At 39.3% G+C, this 17,403-nt stretch overlaps 1 protein-coding gene across 6 annotated transcripts in view; it reads right to left on the bottom strand.

Annotated features, from left to right (window-relative positions):
* Nucleotides 1–6,701: 6,701 nt before the first annotated feature.
* The window catches only part of LOC137987709 (uncharacterized), a 104,250-nt gene continuing 93,548 nt past the window's right edge, over nt 6,702–17,403 (bottom strand). For 4 of the 6 annotated variants that reach the window (XM_068833776.1, XM_068833777.1, XM_068833775.1 and 1 more), the window contains one exon: nt 7,810–9,111. In XM_068833776.1, the coding sequence (XP_068689877.1) occupies nt 8,841–9,111 (271 nt within the window). In that variant the 3' untranslated portion in view covers nt 7,810–8,840. The other 2 variants (XM_068833779.1, XM_068833781.1) reach the window with 2 other exon arrangements.

Raw genomic sequence — 17,403 nt, 5'->3', positions numbered from 1 at the left:
ACAACTGTATTCGAAGACAAATAGAGTTTCCATTATTATTATACTTATCATTATTATACTTATTATACTTATTATTATTATTATGGTGGGTTTTATTGATATCTTTCCATTTTCAATTTTTGAAAATTGCTGTGGACTACGTCTAGGCAACATTTTCTGAACTATATGTATCTCGGTATCTCAAACTGTAGAATTTCTTGATGACTTCTGGCAGTTAGTTGGGTCAGACGTTTTTTCTCTGGGGTACTGTTGAAATCACCCAGGAAATTATGGTAGTAAATACCTTTCTAAGATTGACAAATTCTGTAGGCGAGCATGGAAATATGGTTACACTAAGGATCGCATAGTTATTGACAACGTAATCCTAGCTAGGGATAGACAACTATGGGAAAAAATTACACATACAGATACTCATTCTTTAACAGATCTTCTACCGAGCAAACGTATATATCAATCTTTACGACAACGTGGTCATGATTATACGTTACCACGCATTCGCACTGAGCGCTTTAAGCGCTGTTTTATAAATAGATCTCTTTTTAACTTTATTTAGTTTTAATGTTTGTAGTTATGCATTGTAAACTTGCACGTATGTCTGCAAGTGTTTAGTTTGATCAATAAAGATTTAATCAATCAATCAATCAATCAATCAAATTAAACACTATATTGATTTCCGTGATCTCATAGTCAGGGTAAAGCTTGGGTAGTCCTAGTCGTAGGTCCAGGCACTTTCGCTTCTTATATTCATTCCTGTCGTTGATTTGTCCTACGTTGCACACAGTTCCTTCCACAATTATGATTTTCTTGTTTTTCTTGTCGCAGGTGATCATATCTGGGTTATTTGCTCCATCCTCTGGTCTGTGTAGATGGCTGTATCCCAGAGTATTTTAGCTTGGTCATTTTTAATACATCTTTTGGGGATCGCTTGCTTATAAGAGGCTTTGGAGTCATCGTCTTCCATGCTGCATAATGACAATAGGAAGTGGTATATCGGTCTTAACCTTTTATCATGTCTCCACTTATAGATTGTTTGGGCTATAGCAGAGCAGCCACACAATAAATGTGCATGTTAAACCAAGAGAATATGTGGGGACAGAGAGGGAGGTTCCCGGTCCAGTCCTTGGGATATGTCATGTCCACGAAAGTTATTTTAGACGAGCGGGAGTCTTCTGAGACGTCCGCATGCAGGCCAACCTCGGTCCGATGTTTGAAAGAAAATAAATATTCATCAGCCTTCCACGTGCGCCGTCATTTTCTCTTTTCACTAAGAACCTGAGAGCGAGGCAAGACTGCATGCGTACGTATCGGAAGACAGAGTTCCGCTAGAACAAAACAGGGCGTCGAAGATCCTTCTTGTATTCATAGAAAGTTGCGCGCAAATTTCCTGTTTTGTTGTGATGTAGTTAGAGCTTCAGAGTTTGTTCTTGACATTATTCAGAATGGTTACACTATTCTTTTTCGGGAATCGCCCTTACCGTATTCGATTGAGAATCGATCTTCTGCTTTGAATCAGAGAAGTTTTGTTCAGGGAGCGATTTCAGAGTTGTTATATAACCCGTGGCTGCATAAGAGAGGCGCCGGTTTACCCTCAGTTTTGCAACCCATTACACGTCGCTGTCCAGTCGTCAGGCAAACTAAGACTTATTTTGGATTTATCTCATCTTAACAAATTTATCGTTAAGAAGTCTGTCAAGTACGAAGACTTGAGAACAGTTCTTCAAATGTTTCTTCCGGGGATGTCTGTTTTTTCGTTTGATCTCAAGTCAGCCTATCACCACATCGATATCTGTGAAGAGCACAGGAAATTTTTGTCGTTTAAGTAGCCTTCTTCTGATGGAGTCATGAAATTTTACGAGTTTAAGGTTTTGCCTTTTGGTTTAACTTCAGCTCCTTATGTCTTCACCAAAGTAGTTCGTCAATTGGTTAAATACTGGAGAGGTCGTGGTGATCTTATTTTAATGTATCTCGATGACGGTATTGGAGGCGATATGTCTGTAGAGCGTTCCATAATTCAGTTCGTCAAGATCTTGCTTCGTATGGTTTCACAGCTAATGACGACAAATCAGTTTGGGAACCTACTCAGAAGTTAGTCTTCCTGGTACCTATTTTAGATTTTGGGGAAGGTTTGATTTAAATTCCTGAGTTTCGCATCCATAACCTCAAATCTTCCCTCGTTTCTTGTCTCCAAAATAGCCAAATTTTAGCCAGAGATCTTGCCTCAGTTACAGGGCAAATTATTTTTATTGCTTGTGCAGTAGGTTGTTTACAAGAAACTGCTATGCAGCGATTGAATGTAGATCCTTTTGAGATCAGCCCTTGCACGTCTCCCCTGAGGTTCGTTATGAACTTTCCTTTTGGTTGAACAATATTGACTCTATTAAATAAAGGTAAGGTTATGTCACCTAAATCAAGCGCAGTTGGTGTTGTTTACTCCCATGCCAGTGACTCTGGTTTTGGTAGTTATTTCGTGGTGTGGTTTGGATTTAGTGTCAGGTGTTTGGTCCTACGAAAAAATGTGGACTTGCTCTACTTTTAGAGAGATTTTGGCAGTTAAATTTGTTCTGCTTTCTTTGGTAAACCAGCTTTCAGGTTAAATGGGTTAACCGTTAAATGGTTTACGGACAATCAAAATGTACCTTGGATTATTTCGCCTGGAAGTAGTAAAAAACATTTGCAGTCCAAAGTTTTGTTTATATTTAGTATCTGCTACAGTCATGGCATTTCGATCGAAATGGAATGGATCCCAAGATCCCAGAATGTCCAAGCTGATTTTCTCAGTCGTATTTTTGATTCAGACGACTTAAGCCTTTCTCCACTTTCGTTTCACCACATTGACTCAGTTTGGGGTCCTCATTCTGTAGATCGTTTCGCAATCATGTGAATGCCAAACTCCCTCGTTTCAATTCAGGATTTTGGAATCCAGGTTCTGAAGGCATAGATGCTTTTGTTATGAAGAATTATGCCTGTCCACCTATATGTCTTATTCTGCGTGTCTTACATCATATGAGTAACTGTAAAGCTTCACGTTCTCTTATTGTTCCTTTGTGGCATTCCGCCCCCCTTTTGGCCGATGATTTGTCCAGATGGAGAACGTTTTGCATCTTTCGTTGTCGATTGGTTGGAACCTCCCACATTCAAAGAAGCCTACATTTCCGGCAGTTGTAATAGCGTGTTTGGAAACGAAAACTTGAACTTCAGGATGATTGCTTTAAGAGTCCACTTCGATTGTAAGGTATTTTCTTTTTTCTTTTTTCTTTTGCGTGCTGTATTTTTCTTTCTTTGTACTCTTGGGGCCGTGCAGCCTCCAGTTAGCACACGATAGCAAATACTGTGTCATGTTTTCTATTGTTGTTTCGCACGGGTTAGGTGATGTTAGGGAATTTTAGACGAGAGATAAATTTTTCCGCGTTTTGAATAATTAGCGGAAAAATATGCTCTCGTCGTTATGAACTATCAAGGGATTCGGTAAGAGTATTTAAGAAGGTGTTTTATGTAGATAAGTTATTATTGGTGTTCTCGCTGGAGGCACATACTCTTACTTTTTTATGCTAATTTTTCTGTTTTCTTTCTTTTAGTTCTCGATCGATGTTAGCGTTTCTGAGAGGCAGCAAATTTGCGTCCAGTCGCGTGTGCTGAGTCTATGGAATTTATTTAGTAAACATTTTGCTGCTAGTGGTTTTATATATTCATATATTTTCTGAATGCGTGCTTATATTTCGCAATTGATCTGTCATTTTGGTAGAATATGGAGCTTCTCTTTTCCGCCGTTTGCCCCTTTCAGTGTATTGGCCTTTTTTGTGCCAGGAGATTTTTGGGACCATCTGTGCCCAGGAATATGGGACCATCTGTGCCCAGCTTTCATGGAGCTGCGAGTTAATTTAAGGTGTCGAATAGTTTGTGTTTATTTAACATGTTTTTTTTTTTAATTTTGGATTAAGGGACAATCTGTGCCCCCTACCGGACTCGGGACTATCTGTGCCCAGCATTTATGGAGTTGCGAGCTAATTTTGAAATGTCGATTAGTTTGTGTTTGTTTAACATGTTTTGAATTTGCGATTTAGGGACCACCTGTGCCCTTTATCGGACTTGGGGCTATCTGTGCCCATGAGTGTGGATTTATTTCTAACATTCTGTGTTAGATTTACTATTTACTTTTATTGCTGTTTATCAGTTTCTAATCTCAATTCATTAATTAATATAAACCGATGGCCTATCTTATTTGTCTTTATTTGTCTTGTCGGTTAGTTTTTGTCTCTTTGCAGATGTGTTCCAGTCGGAAATGAGGTCAGAATTCTTTTCCTCAAACCCAGAGCATCCCCAACCCACTGCTTCCCTGGTGAAGAGCACAGTTCTTGGATCTAAAGCGGATGGTACTGTACGTACCTACCTGGGAGGTTTTAGAAGATGGAAACGTTGGGCTTCTTCCAACCATGTTTGCCTCTTCCCTGCTAATCCCTTTCAAGTCGCAGTTTATTTACAGTGCTTGTTTCAGGATGCTAATTCTCCTTCTTCAGTTCTTAACGCCGTTAATAGCATTGACTGGGCGTAGCACAATCTCCAATCATCCTCTGGTTTCCTTAACTTCTGGCAAGGCCCAAGGTTAAAAAAGATCCTGTGACTCCGGAGATGTTAAAGGCCCTCGTGGAATGAAAGATTACAGATAAGTCTCCTTCTATTTCAGATCTCAGATCGGTTGCCTTATGTCTTATAGGTTACGCGGGTTTTTTTTCCGCTTTAGCGAGTTAAGCCATATAAAGGCCTGTGATGTTAAGTTTTTCCCCTCGTATGCTTCCATTTTTCTAGAATCGTCGAAAACTGATCAATTCCGTGACGGGGCGTGGATTGTTATCGCAAGGTCAGACCTACCGACTTGTCCTGTCAACTGTCAAGGCCTTGGAAGAGTACATCTCATGTGCGCAGATCGACCTATCCGAAGATTTACCTCTCTTCAGAGCCCTTGCTACTCCTGGTTCGAAAGAGATGGTCCGGAGCCAAGGGATTAGTTATACGAGAGCTCACGAACTTGTAAAGGACGCTTTTAAAGGTTTAACAAACGTTTCAAAGCTCAGTCTTCGTAGCCTAAGAGCTGGAGGAGCCACCTCAGCAGCTTATGCCGGAATTCCTGATAGACTATTCAAGCGTCATGGTCGTTGGGCGAGCGAAAACGCCAAGGATGGCTACGTTAAAGACGATTTTAATTATCGTCTATTGGTCACTCGATTTTAGGGATCTAAATTATATGTATTGTTTTTCTTTAACACCGTGCCCGGCACGAGGGCTCGAGGTTTTTCCTCAGTCTTTGATGCAACGAGCGCGGTGAGGTTTTTTCATCCTATGGGTGCTCGTTGGTTCTTCCCCAGGTTCTGTTTGTTGCCTTATGCATCTATGACTTTGATTGTAATTGTTGCTTTGGCGTTTCTCAATAAACGTGCTCCCCCCAGTTAGCACACGGTAGCAAATACTGTGTCATGTTTTCTATTGTTGTTTCGCTCGTGTTAGGTGGTGTTGGGAATTTTCGACGAGAGTGTAAATGTCATACTTGCGACTTGCACGATGAAGCTACAGTTTGCTGTGTTTCCGTAGTCATCTCGTGCGGAATAATGAAAACTGTACACACCAAGGCTTAATTTGGCTGGAGGCCGCCCTGCAGGGTTGCTGCTGATCACATGATCAGAGTTGTCAGTCACTGTTGGTTCATTCACAAATATTTGATTATAGGGAGAACATTTAACAAAGTAACATTTAGGAAGATAAATCACCATATCCCCGGGACAGCTGTTGTTAAATTAAGGAGGCGATTTGTCTGCAAAGGACAGAAACATTTAACCTGTCGTTCCCCGGCCAAAAATATTAGGGAGCTTCAGATCCGAGAACGAGAACGAAAATGAGTACGAGTTTGCTTGTTTGGACATTTTCCGCATACGCAGTTGTCCGTGATGTGTAACGCAGGCGAGTAACTCGTTGTCGGCCTCTCGTCTGGTGGTTTTTAATCTAAAGTAACAAGTTGCGTGAGCACAAAAACGAGGACGAAAACAAAGTACCAGACCTCTCGCGGACAAAAATCGCTGTGCACGTGCAGGATGCTTTTTTGCCTAATCTTCCTGAGGTTAAATGTGGCGACCTATGCTACTTTATGCTGTGCCTAAGACGTCCGAGTGAACCTTCAGCATTCTGAGGGGGATGTTTGAATTTTTTTCATTGCCTTAGAGTTTGGAAAGTAGCGGCCTATGTTGATGCAACTTTTGGGTAGCCGCTGACGTAGCCGCTACTTTTAGGTGGCTAAAATGCGTGGTTAACATAGTGAGGACTATGGAGGCAGCATGGCCCAGTGGTTAGGGCACTGGAGTTGAAACCTGGAGATCCCGAGTTCAAGTCTCGCTCTGATCACTAGCTGGATTTTAGCCAGGTAGTCCCTGGTTAAACTCCTCGTCCTCTCTTGTACATAGCCAACAGGTCTGTCTCCTGCCATTTGGGATTCTTAACCTGTTCAGCTCATTTTTTGTATTCTGTTGATATTTGTATAGTAGGTCCACATCAGCCTATGGCTGCCAATTATTAACCTGCTTATCAAATAAATGATGATGATGATAATGATGATGATTATTATTACTACTGAACTGGAGGAGAAGGAAGGAGAAAGACTACTCCATATTGCTTCAACTTTATTGTTGACCAAATTGCAAACTAATTATCAGAAGTTAAGACAAAAACAGGCATGTCGGAATATTCTATTGAGTTTTAGTCTTTTTTTTCTAAGGAACGATGGTAATTTCGAAGTGCGCATAGTTCCAGTGATGTAAGCAAGTTTTTTTTTTTTTTAATATTTTATTATATGCTGCTGTTTATTTAATCTTGTCTTCGAATACAAGCACCGTAAAAACTGAAATAAATACAAACAGGGTGTAAATACTATAGGTAAATTACGCAACCTTGATCACTAAACAAAATGTTACAAAATGAAAATGCGGTAACAACTGTTGTGAAAAGAATAGCTCAATTATATAATTGTCATTAAAGATGGTAACATTGGCAAGTGAAAATGACTTCAAACTAGAAGTAATCAATCAGTTATGTGCAAAATGATAATATTTTGCTTAAAATATGAAATACAAGACTAATTGTGTAATACAAATACCCTTTACATAAAATTGATCTTGGAAGTTGCTCTCCTTTGTGATCGGTGCAAATTGATAAAAACTGCAACTCGAGGTGCTCTATCGTGAGCTTTACTGTACGCGTCAGAGCTTAGTTACAAGGATAGGGAATTTAAAAAGATCAAGGAATTTCTGGTATCAGTGAAAGGAACCTTGAAAGACTGACAAAAATTAATTGAATTTCCTTAACGAGTATCATATGATAACCAGATAAACAAAAAGGAAAAATACAATCATTAATTGAAACAAAACAAATACTGGAAATCTCTCAAATTGAGCCTTCAGTTGTAGCTACAATGCGCTAAGTCATAACTAAAGAAAAACAATTAAACAGTGTACGTGTACACAAAGCAGAATAAATGCAGCAGCTGACTACAACTCTGACTCCGTTTCGAGACCAGCATACGTAGGCTCTGGTCGCCCATTTTCAAACTTCAGCTGCTGATAGTCAGTGTTCTGGAGACTAACATCACGATTTTCATAAAACTCGTGCCCAGGGCTTTTCCGTTGTGAGTTTGGTTTTTCATAAGTGTGATGCTGAGCGGGTATTTCAGAATACGTTTCGAATCCTGGGTTGTCCTCACCGAAAGTGCTCGTCTTACTGCTTTTGGTTGGTACACCATATATGCGAGGCTTATAAAATCTACCAGAAAGATTAAAAAAAAGAGTCATTGAATAAGTTATAGTAAATGGACTGAGTGCAGCCCAATTCGGACTGTAATCATACAAGCGATTAACGAAATCGATTTGTTAATCAAGAGTATGATTACAGACACAATTGGACGACACGAAGTCCTATCAGCAATTAATCATAAATATGACAGTTTCCGAGGATCTTAGAAAGGACAAAATGATGGTGAAAGGCGTAAATTGTTTTATGATTTTGTTTAAAATTTCGGTTTTTGAGACTTTAGTTAGTTGTCGTTGCTACGGTGATTATATTGAAGTTGGTGATTATATTGAAGTTTTTTTTTTTTTTAATATTTTATTATATGCTGCTGTTTATTTAATCTTGTCTTCGAATACAAGCACCGTAAAAACTGAAATAAATACAAACAGGGTGTAAATACTATAGGTAAATTACGCAACCTTGATCACTAAACAAAATGTTACAAAATGAAAATGCGGTAACAACTGTTGTGAAAAGAATAGCTCAATTATATAATTGTCATTAAAGATGGTAACATTGGCAAGTGAAAATGACTTCAAACTAGAAGTAATCAATCAGTTATGTGCAAAATGATAATATTTTGCTTAAAATATGAAATACAAGACTAATTGTGTAATACAAATACCCTTTACATAAAATTGATCTTGGAAGTTGCTCTCCTTTGTGATCGGTGCAAATTGATAAAAACTGCAACTCGAGGTGCTCTATCGTGAGCTTTACTGTACGCGTCAGAGCTTAGTTACAAGGATAGGGAATTTAAAAAGATCAAGGAATTTCTGGTATCAGTGAAAGGAACCTTGAAAGACTGACAAAAATTAATTGAATTTCCTTAACGAGTATCATATGATAACCAGATAAACAAAAAGGAAAAATACAATCATTAATTGAAACAAAACAAATACTGGAAATCTCTCAAATTGAGCCTTCAGTTGTAGCTACAATGCGCTAAGTCATAACTAAAGAAAAACAATTAAACAGTGTACGTGTACACAAAGCAGAATAAATGCAGCAGCTGACTACAACTCTGACTCCGTTTCGAGACCAGCATACGTAGGCTCTGGTCGCCCATTTTCAAACTTCAGCTGCTGATAGTCAGTGTTCTGGAGACTAACATCACGATTTTCATAAAACTCGTGCCCAGGGCTTTTCCGTTGTGAGTTTGGTTTTTCATAAGTGTGATGCTGAGCGGGTATTTCAGAATACGTTTCGAATCCTGGGTTGTCCTCACCGAAAGTGCTCGTCTTACTGCTTTTGGTTGGTACACCATATATGCGAGGCTTATAAAATCTACCAGAAAGATTAAAAAAAAGAGTCATTGAATAAGTTATAGTAAATGGACTGAGTGCAGCCCAATTCGGACTGTAATCATACAAGCGATTAACGAAATCGATTTGTTAATCAAGAGTATGATTACAGACACAATTGGACGACACGAAGTCCTATCAGCAATTAATCATAAATATGACAGTTTCCGAGGATCTTAGAAAGGACAAAATGATGGTGAAAGGCGTAAATTGTTTTATGATTTTGTTTAAAATTTCGGTTTTTGAGACTTTAGTTAGTTGTCGTTGCTACGGTGATTATATTGAAGTTGGTGACTTCTTCATTCAAAATGCAGTTTTGGTTGGTTTATCTAACTGTCCAATTACGGACTGGCTGATTACAAACTGTCAGATTACATGTAGCCAAAGGCGCGCTCGCGGAGCACCATGGGTAAAAATATCTGGCAACCCATCTATGCAATAAAATTTGGTTTTGGTGACCGTACGACCGTACGTCCGTCCACCCCTCCATGTATGCCAATGTAACCAATATCACCTGACCATATCGAGGCAATACTACAGCTAGTTTACCCGTACAGCCTTGATACATCCATGTTATGGTCAATTGACACCTGTCAAAACAAGGCATCCGCTGACCAGTATCACGTGACCATATCGCGGGTTGAAGTTTAGAGATCATCGAGGTCAGCTGTTTTTTTTTAACTTGACCGCTGAACAGGCACTGGTTTTTGATTGCCTGGTAGGCTCAAGTTTGGTTAATTGCTTAGTAGTTGTCGTATTGTCACCTTCCTTACCGTATATAACTCCAGTTTTTATAGACGAAAGAAATGGGACTCCGACTTGAGGTGATCTAAGAGCTCGTAGTCTATCTATTTTGCGATTTTAAGAGATAGTAGGTGCGTCACGTTTTATGCTTCGTCGCGGAATATTCCGGAAACCGGTGTGTTCCTAGGGTTTGATAGGTTTAGATGGTTTCAAGTTTGAGAAGGAATTGAAGCTCTCACTAGAAAGTCCTTGAGTGATTTGTCCTTTCTGTAGGAGACAATAGGAGCATTAGGAAAAATGCGCGCAAGTTTTGGGACGTTAGAAATTAGAAGCCAGTTTTTCGTATAGATCTCTTTGAGTTTAGGTACAGCTGGGTTGAAAGTAGTAATGAACGGAAGAATGTTTTTGGATGTCTTTGTTTGGTTTTTTTAAAACTTCATTTCGCGATGAGAAAGCTACCTCTGCCAGTGTTTTATTAACTAGCTCGCGTGGGTAGCCTGGTTCGAGAAAACGTGATTGAAAATCCCGTTTACACTACTCGAATTTTTCTTCAATCGAGTTCGTTCGCAAAAGGCGTAAAGTCTCTCCTTTAATGAAACCCCTCTTAACGCGGAGGCATGAGGAGAGATGCGTGTATTGGAACGTTTCTGTGGCTTTAAAATAAGTTTGGACATCAAGTTTTTTGCTTAAGGCGAAGCAAGGTCCTTTAAAGACTTCGGTATCGAGGAACACAGCACGTTCGATGACATTTCTCAAGCGAATTTGATCTTGAGGTGGAATTGCTTAGCAAAACCAACAAAGCTGTTAATTTCGTGTTTGCTTATGGTCCACACTGAAAAAATTTTATCAATGAATCTTTTCCAGATAAGAGGTTTATGAGGGCTCGATAAAAGTAGTTGTTTTTCGATGTGAGCCATACAGATGCCCATTGTGTTGTGTTCTTGGGCAAGATACTTTACTCTCACCGTGCCTCTCTCCACCCAGGTGTATAAATGGGTACCGGCGAGTTTAATGCTGGGGGTAACTCTGGGATGGACCAGCATCCCGTCCAGGGGGGAGTTGAAATACAGTAACCGGAGATAGGCGCTGGCCTGATGGGCCTTCTAGGCTCGTAGCAGACTTTACTTTACCTCTCGATGTGAGCCATAAAGATGGCTAAGAAAGCTACTGCCATTTTTGTGCCCATTGCTATACCGTGGGTCTGTAAATAGTTTTTGCCATTGAATTTGAAGCAGGTTTCTTTAAGAATCAGTTTCATGAGGTTCCCAAGAGTGGATGTGGGGATGGGTGGGTTTGACTGATAGTGTTGTGTTCTTCGTAATTTTGGCAGATGACCGCCATTCCCTCTTCCTGTGGGATGTTGGTATATAGTGAACAGACATCGAGTATAGCAATTATTGCTTGTCTGGAAGTTGCGTGTTTTCAATGAACCGGACAAAGTCTGTGCAGTCTTTGATATATGACTCTTAATTCTTAGCAATAGGTTGTAAAAGCGAATCGGTGAAACTTGAAATACGTTCTGTAGGGCCAACCCTACCGGAAACGACACGCCCATACTACGCCAACTAAAGCTCTTAACAGCCGACGCTTTTCGTGTTCAAGTGGAAAACGGTTTGGAGAAATTTTGTTCCTGCATTTTTCGCCGGTTTCAATCCAGGTTTGACATACATAGCTGTGCTCAGGACCACACTGGTGGCTACGCAGTTCTTCAAGTCAAGCATCGGAGAGATAGTAACTTAAAGCTGATTTTTAGCATATCTTTAGACGACTTTTAATTTCGATAGTGTTGCCTGGGCGACCTCTGACAGAATAACAGAAACGAAAGAAGAGAAAGAGAACGAGAACGACAAACAGTATACCAGTCATAGCTCAAACTTGGTGGAAGACGTTACTCCACAAATTCTTTTCTTAGACACTAAACTGTTTGTTATTTTTACGGATGCGTAAGTGGTTTCTTCTTTTTCCCCTTTGTTCAGGAATGAAACTCGAATTTTTATTGTCAAAAATAACAATCACCTGTACTCTTTTTGGAGATAAAGAAATAACTGATTTGTTTTTGTTTGTTTGTTGTTTTTTTTTTTTTGCTTACTTTACAAAACTACATTATTTACACCACTCACATTACAATACTCAATTTACACTAAACTATTTACACCCTTGCAATACCAAAAAAAAAAAAAAACCGTTGAATTCCTGAATTTGTCATTGAAAAAAAACATATAATGAAATTAACATCTACATTTAACTAGGACTATAACTGCTACTTTATCCTTTTATTTACACGGCTATTAACTATACAAAAGTTGTTTAAGAGTTACACTTAACATCGGCTTTAAATTCATGCAAATATTAATTGCAGCTAAAAAACAAGGAGAAGATTACGCTAGAATTGGATTGTACAAAAGAACATCAACGGTAGAAGGAAGAAGGAAAACAAAAAAAAAACAAAAACAAAAACAAAATGGGAGGTAGAGAAAGAGAGATAAAAGGGGAAGATAAATAACTAAGTTGATATGTATAACTCTTGACTCTGTAACTAGTCCCTTTCATTCCTATTAACATCGTTGCTTTGGCTACTCAGAAAGTTTTTCAAAAATATATTTATGCTTAAGTTTAACTATAAACTCATTTACTGATATCTCGCCATGCATTAATTTCTGATTGTACAAATAACAATTGGCATATAAAAAGGTGAAATTTACCTTTCTGATAATGTTTGATCCCTTGCTTGAAGTGCCAACTTTCATGCCAAAAATTAATTCAGTTGGTGAAAGACTGACGGAGGTGACATTTTCTTTGTTGAACCATTTTATTACCTCTAAAAAGAATAATTGGCTCCAATTACAGCTATGGAAAGTGTGAATTATGGAATCATTCATTTTACAATATGGACACTTTGCGTCCTCCGCCTTTCCAAAGAGGAATAGCTCCTTCTTGGTGACTACTATTTTATGTAAAAGTTTGAAATAAAATTCCCTAAGTTTGTTATCTTTACAAACACATTTCACGTGGGAAAAAGAAGTTTTCAAAGATGCTTGATCAATGTGTAGGTCTCTTTCCCATTTAGAAATTGCCTTCAGCTCAATTGGTTCTTTATTTATGAGAAGCCAACACTAGTCTCTATTTTTCTTTTTGGTTAAATTTAAAGAGATCTCTGGGGAAAACTGAAACATGCTATTTAACAGCAGATCTGATCTCTCCGTGGGGTTAGCCCTCGCACTTTCTACAAAGTGTCTAGGAATAGCTGAAACTACTTGAAAGTAGATGAGAAAGTTGCATCTAAGATCATATTTTTGGATGAATTCTGAGTAAGAAAGAAAATTCCCATCTGTTTTGAGAATATCATGTACCAGATAGACGCCACGATCATACCAGTTCCTGTAAAAATTACTTTGACCGTGGATTAAAATATCTTTGTTGTTAAATAAAATTTGCTCTTGGCCGGACTGATTAGGAAAGGATTCTTTCAGTTCCAAGAAAAACAGGAGAATCAATTTATAGAACTGAGGTAGCCCAATCTGATCGAGAAATTTCTTGTCATAATTACATCGTAATATGAAGTTTAGGCCCCGGTATCTTTCGAAAAAAATAGTTAGGAATCGCCTTCCAAGATTCACCACCTTTATGTTCATCAGCTAACAGTCTAGAGATCCAAGCTAACTTCGATGATTTTGATAAAACATATATACTTGGTGCTCGTAGACCTCCTTGGTCGTAATCTAAAAACATCACTTTACGCTTAATTTTGTCCTTTTTTTTTTCCAAATGAATTTAAATATGGCCGAATTTACAGCGTTAAGATATTCGAGAGGAACATCAAGGCTGGATATAGAGTGTATCAGTTGAGAGATGCCAAGGCGTTTAGCTATTAGGCACCTTCCAAATAGTGTAAGACCCCGACAGTTCCATATGTCTAGGATGGTCATCAATTTTTGCAATTTTAACGTAAAGTTGTATTTTTCATTTTCTTTCTCATTGTAACAGATAAAAGTGCCCAGCACACGAATTGGTTTTTCTGGCCATTGAAATCCAAAGGGTTTGTCTTGTCTATGTCTCCACGGTCCCAGCCACAAAGTTTTTGAAGAGTTCAATTTCAGGCCGGAAATATCGCCAAAATTTTCCAATACAGCAATCGCCTTGTTAATCGAGTTACAGTTACTGTTAAGAAGCGTGGTATCATCAGCAAATTGGTTAGTTTTAATTCCTTACCGAAAATGTTTATACCCTGGATTTCTTTATCTTGCCTGATTTTGCACACTAATTCCGTGGCCAAGATGAATCGACATGGAGACAGAGGACAGCCTTGTCTCACTCCTCTTGACAAGCGAAAATAATTTGTGCAGAAACCATTGTTTAGGACTGCACTCTCTGTGTTAACATAAAATACGGAAATCCAGCGTTGAATGCTTTCATCAAAATTAAAAAGCTGAATGGTTCGTTGTATAAATTTCCATTCAATTATAAAGAAAGCCTTTCGAAAATCCAGCTGTAAAAGTATACCTGGAATGTTGCGAAGCTTTGTTTGTTTAAGAATGTCATTAATTAGCCTGATGTTTTGACCGATGTATCTACCTTTTATGAAACCTGTTTGGTCAGGGTTAATTAGTAGGGTGAAGACTTTCTCCAGTCTCTTGGTAATAACTTTTGATGCAATTTTGTAGTCTACGTTTAATAGCGTTATTGGGCGCCAATTAGCAAGTGAGGAGAGGTCGGAGTCCTCTTTGGGTATAAGTGTAATCTCCTTCTAACGTGCTACTCACCGAATCTTCGAGTCTAGGCAATTCTAAGTTTTCAGTAAAACTTATGAATTGCGCATTTTCAAAGCTAGTGGTAGAAGTATAGAGCTCTTTATAAAATATCTCAATTTCCTCAAGTATTTCTTTTTCTTTGGTCATTGGTTTACCCTCCGGATGCTTCAATTCCTTTATTGTTTTATGATTGTAATTTCGTTTCTCTAGGTTGAAGAAATATTTATTCGGTTTCTCACCCTGCTCAATCCATCTTGTTTTAGAGCGAACAATTGAGCCCTTTCCTCTGTTTTCATAGATGAGACAAAGTTCCTGTTTCAACTGGTTATGTTCAGCTTCTAAGCGGTTTGCTTGATGGCTGTCGGCACCGCTACCGCTAGAAATGAGTTGGTCTAGATCGTTCAGTCTCTTTTGGAGATCTCTCTCTTTTCTACGAATATTTTTTGCTTTATTTTTTGCACAAGGGATTGTCAAAACTCTCAGCTCCATCTTGACTAATTCCCATTTAAGCCTTTTATCTTCTTTTCCAGAATATTTTTCACTAGAAGAATAATTTTCTCTAATTAAAGTTACATAATCTTCGTCATCCAAGAGAGAGTTGTTAAATTTCCATAATCCTGGGCCTCTTTTATTATTGGAGCTATTCAATTTGAGTTTTACTGCCTTGTGGTCTGGGGCGTTAGAAACCACAGTTTCTGTTTGGTCAACCCAACTGAACTTCATGTTGCGGTATTAGAAAGAAGTCAATGCGCGAACAACGTTTAAGCTCTTTTGATTCGTAGGTATAGCTTTTATTTGTTGGATTTTTCTCGCTATAAGCATCGACTAAATCGAATTCCTTCATCATGGTCATCAACAGGTCCCTAGAGACAGTTGGTTTCCAAGGGTTTCCGCCCTTTTTGTCAATAGCATGCAGCGAAATGTTCCAGTCACCTCCTATTATAAGATTTTCAACATCTGTGTTAGACATCAAATATGTATTTAAACTATGTATAAATTCTTGCTGTTGTCGCAGGTCATTTGGGTCATACACATTGCACAAAGAGAGATTCTTTGCATTGAAATTCAAGTCAATTGAGATGATTCTTCCAATTTGGTCCTTGTGAAAATTCCTAACGATGCAATTCAATGAAGGATTCAACAGGATACAAACACCTCTATTGTGTATTGATCCATGTGAAAAGAACATGTCACCTCTCCATTCACTCTTCCAAATATTTTCATCGTTCGGTTCAGAGTACGTCTCTTGTAGGAAAAATACGTCACAATTTTGATCTTTTAAAAAACAGAAAATGCTTCTCCTTTTTACGCGATTTCTTAAACCTCTAACATTTAGAGAAATAGCGTTACATTTGCCTAGTACGTTCATGATTTGACCTTGTAAAAAACACCATAGCAAAGGGGGTTATAAAGTAGAAAGTTATCACTGAGTCATATATGTAAATTGCAGAAAATTGGGAAACAAAAACATAACACAACAAACGGAAAATAGAATCACGGAACATATTTACAACGATATAAACTGTTTGCATGCAGCCCAGAAGAGTTATTTAGCATTTCCTATCCTCACTGATTTTTGGTTGATTAGAGTCGAGATGCTGGTGAAATTACCGTAGCGACATAGGTTGTCGTGCCTCGAACATTGTTGCGTTACATTTCTGTCCATGACACTTGCATGCTTAGAAGGGGGCGTCTCTATTGCTCCTCGACTTTCAATAAACATGTGCGTCTTTGTAATTTCTGAGAGTGGTGTTCCGAAGAGAATAAAGTATTGAATTTAGCTTCGTCTCTGCTTCTCGCTAAATTGGTGACCCCGACGTGACCATGACCGATGAAGCTAGTCCACCGACTGCCACGGCCTACGCTGTTTCTCTGAAACTACCGGATTTCTGGCCATCCGACCCCGAACTTTGGTTTGCTCAACTTGAAGCGTTGTTCACAGCTCAAAATGTCACGCAAGAGAAGACGAAATTTGGCCATGTCGTTCGCGTTCTACCAGCCCGATACACCTCAGAGGTACGTGACATAATTTTGCGGCCGCCGGAACAACCTTATAAAGTCCTTAAACCTGAATTAACGAAGCGTGTTTGCCCTTCAAAACGTCAACGACTGCAGCAGCTCCTTCATGTCGCCGACCTCGGTGACCGCAAACCATCACAGCTCTTACGGCATATGTTGAAACTTCGCGGCGATGACGTCCCCGATGCCGACCGAGATGATATTTTTCGCGAACTTTTTCTGCAAAAATTACCCATCACCATTCGCACAGCTCTGGCAACCCACAAAGATGCTACTCTCGTTCAGCTCGCCGAGATGGCGGATGACATGGCCGAGGTTCAAGGTCCCCAACCACCGAGTCCCCAACCACCGATTTATCAGGTTCAGAACGAAAGTGGCCCGGAAATTACAGCCATACAGTCCGAACTACTGAAGATCAGCAAAATGCTGCAGTCGCAATCCCGATCAACGTACGAGCAACGACCGTCTCCCTCCCCGTCTGGCGTTTGTTGGTACCACGAGCGCTTCGGTTCTAATGCAAAGAAGTGCCGCGAACCTTGTGAGTTTCGCACGAAACCGGGAAACTCGACCGCCAGTCGGTGAACGCAGCCCACACGACTGGCAGCTCTCAACTCCTCCGCGTTTTTGATAAGAACTCCAAACTGCATTTCTTAATTGACACTGGTGCGGAAATAAGTGTATTTCCCGCCGGACGAGCGGACCGCTTTCACAAAAGCGACGTCACCTTGCGTGCTGCGAATAATTCTACAATTAATACTTACGGT

The sequence above is a fragment of the Montipora foliosa genome, unplaced genomic scaffold (genome assembly GCF_036669935.1).
Source record: "Montipora foliosa isolate CH-2021 unplaced genomic scaffold, ASM3666993v2 scaffold_382, whole genome shotgun sequence".
Lineage (NCBI taxonomy): Eukaryota > Metazoa > Cnidaria > Anthozoa > Scleractinia > Acroporidae > Montipora > Montipora foliosa.
This window is presented reverse-complemented; position numbering and strand designations above follow the sequence as displayed.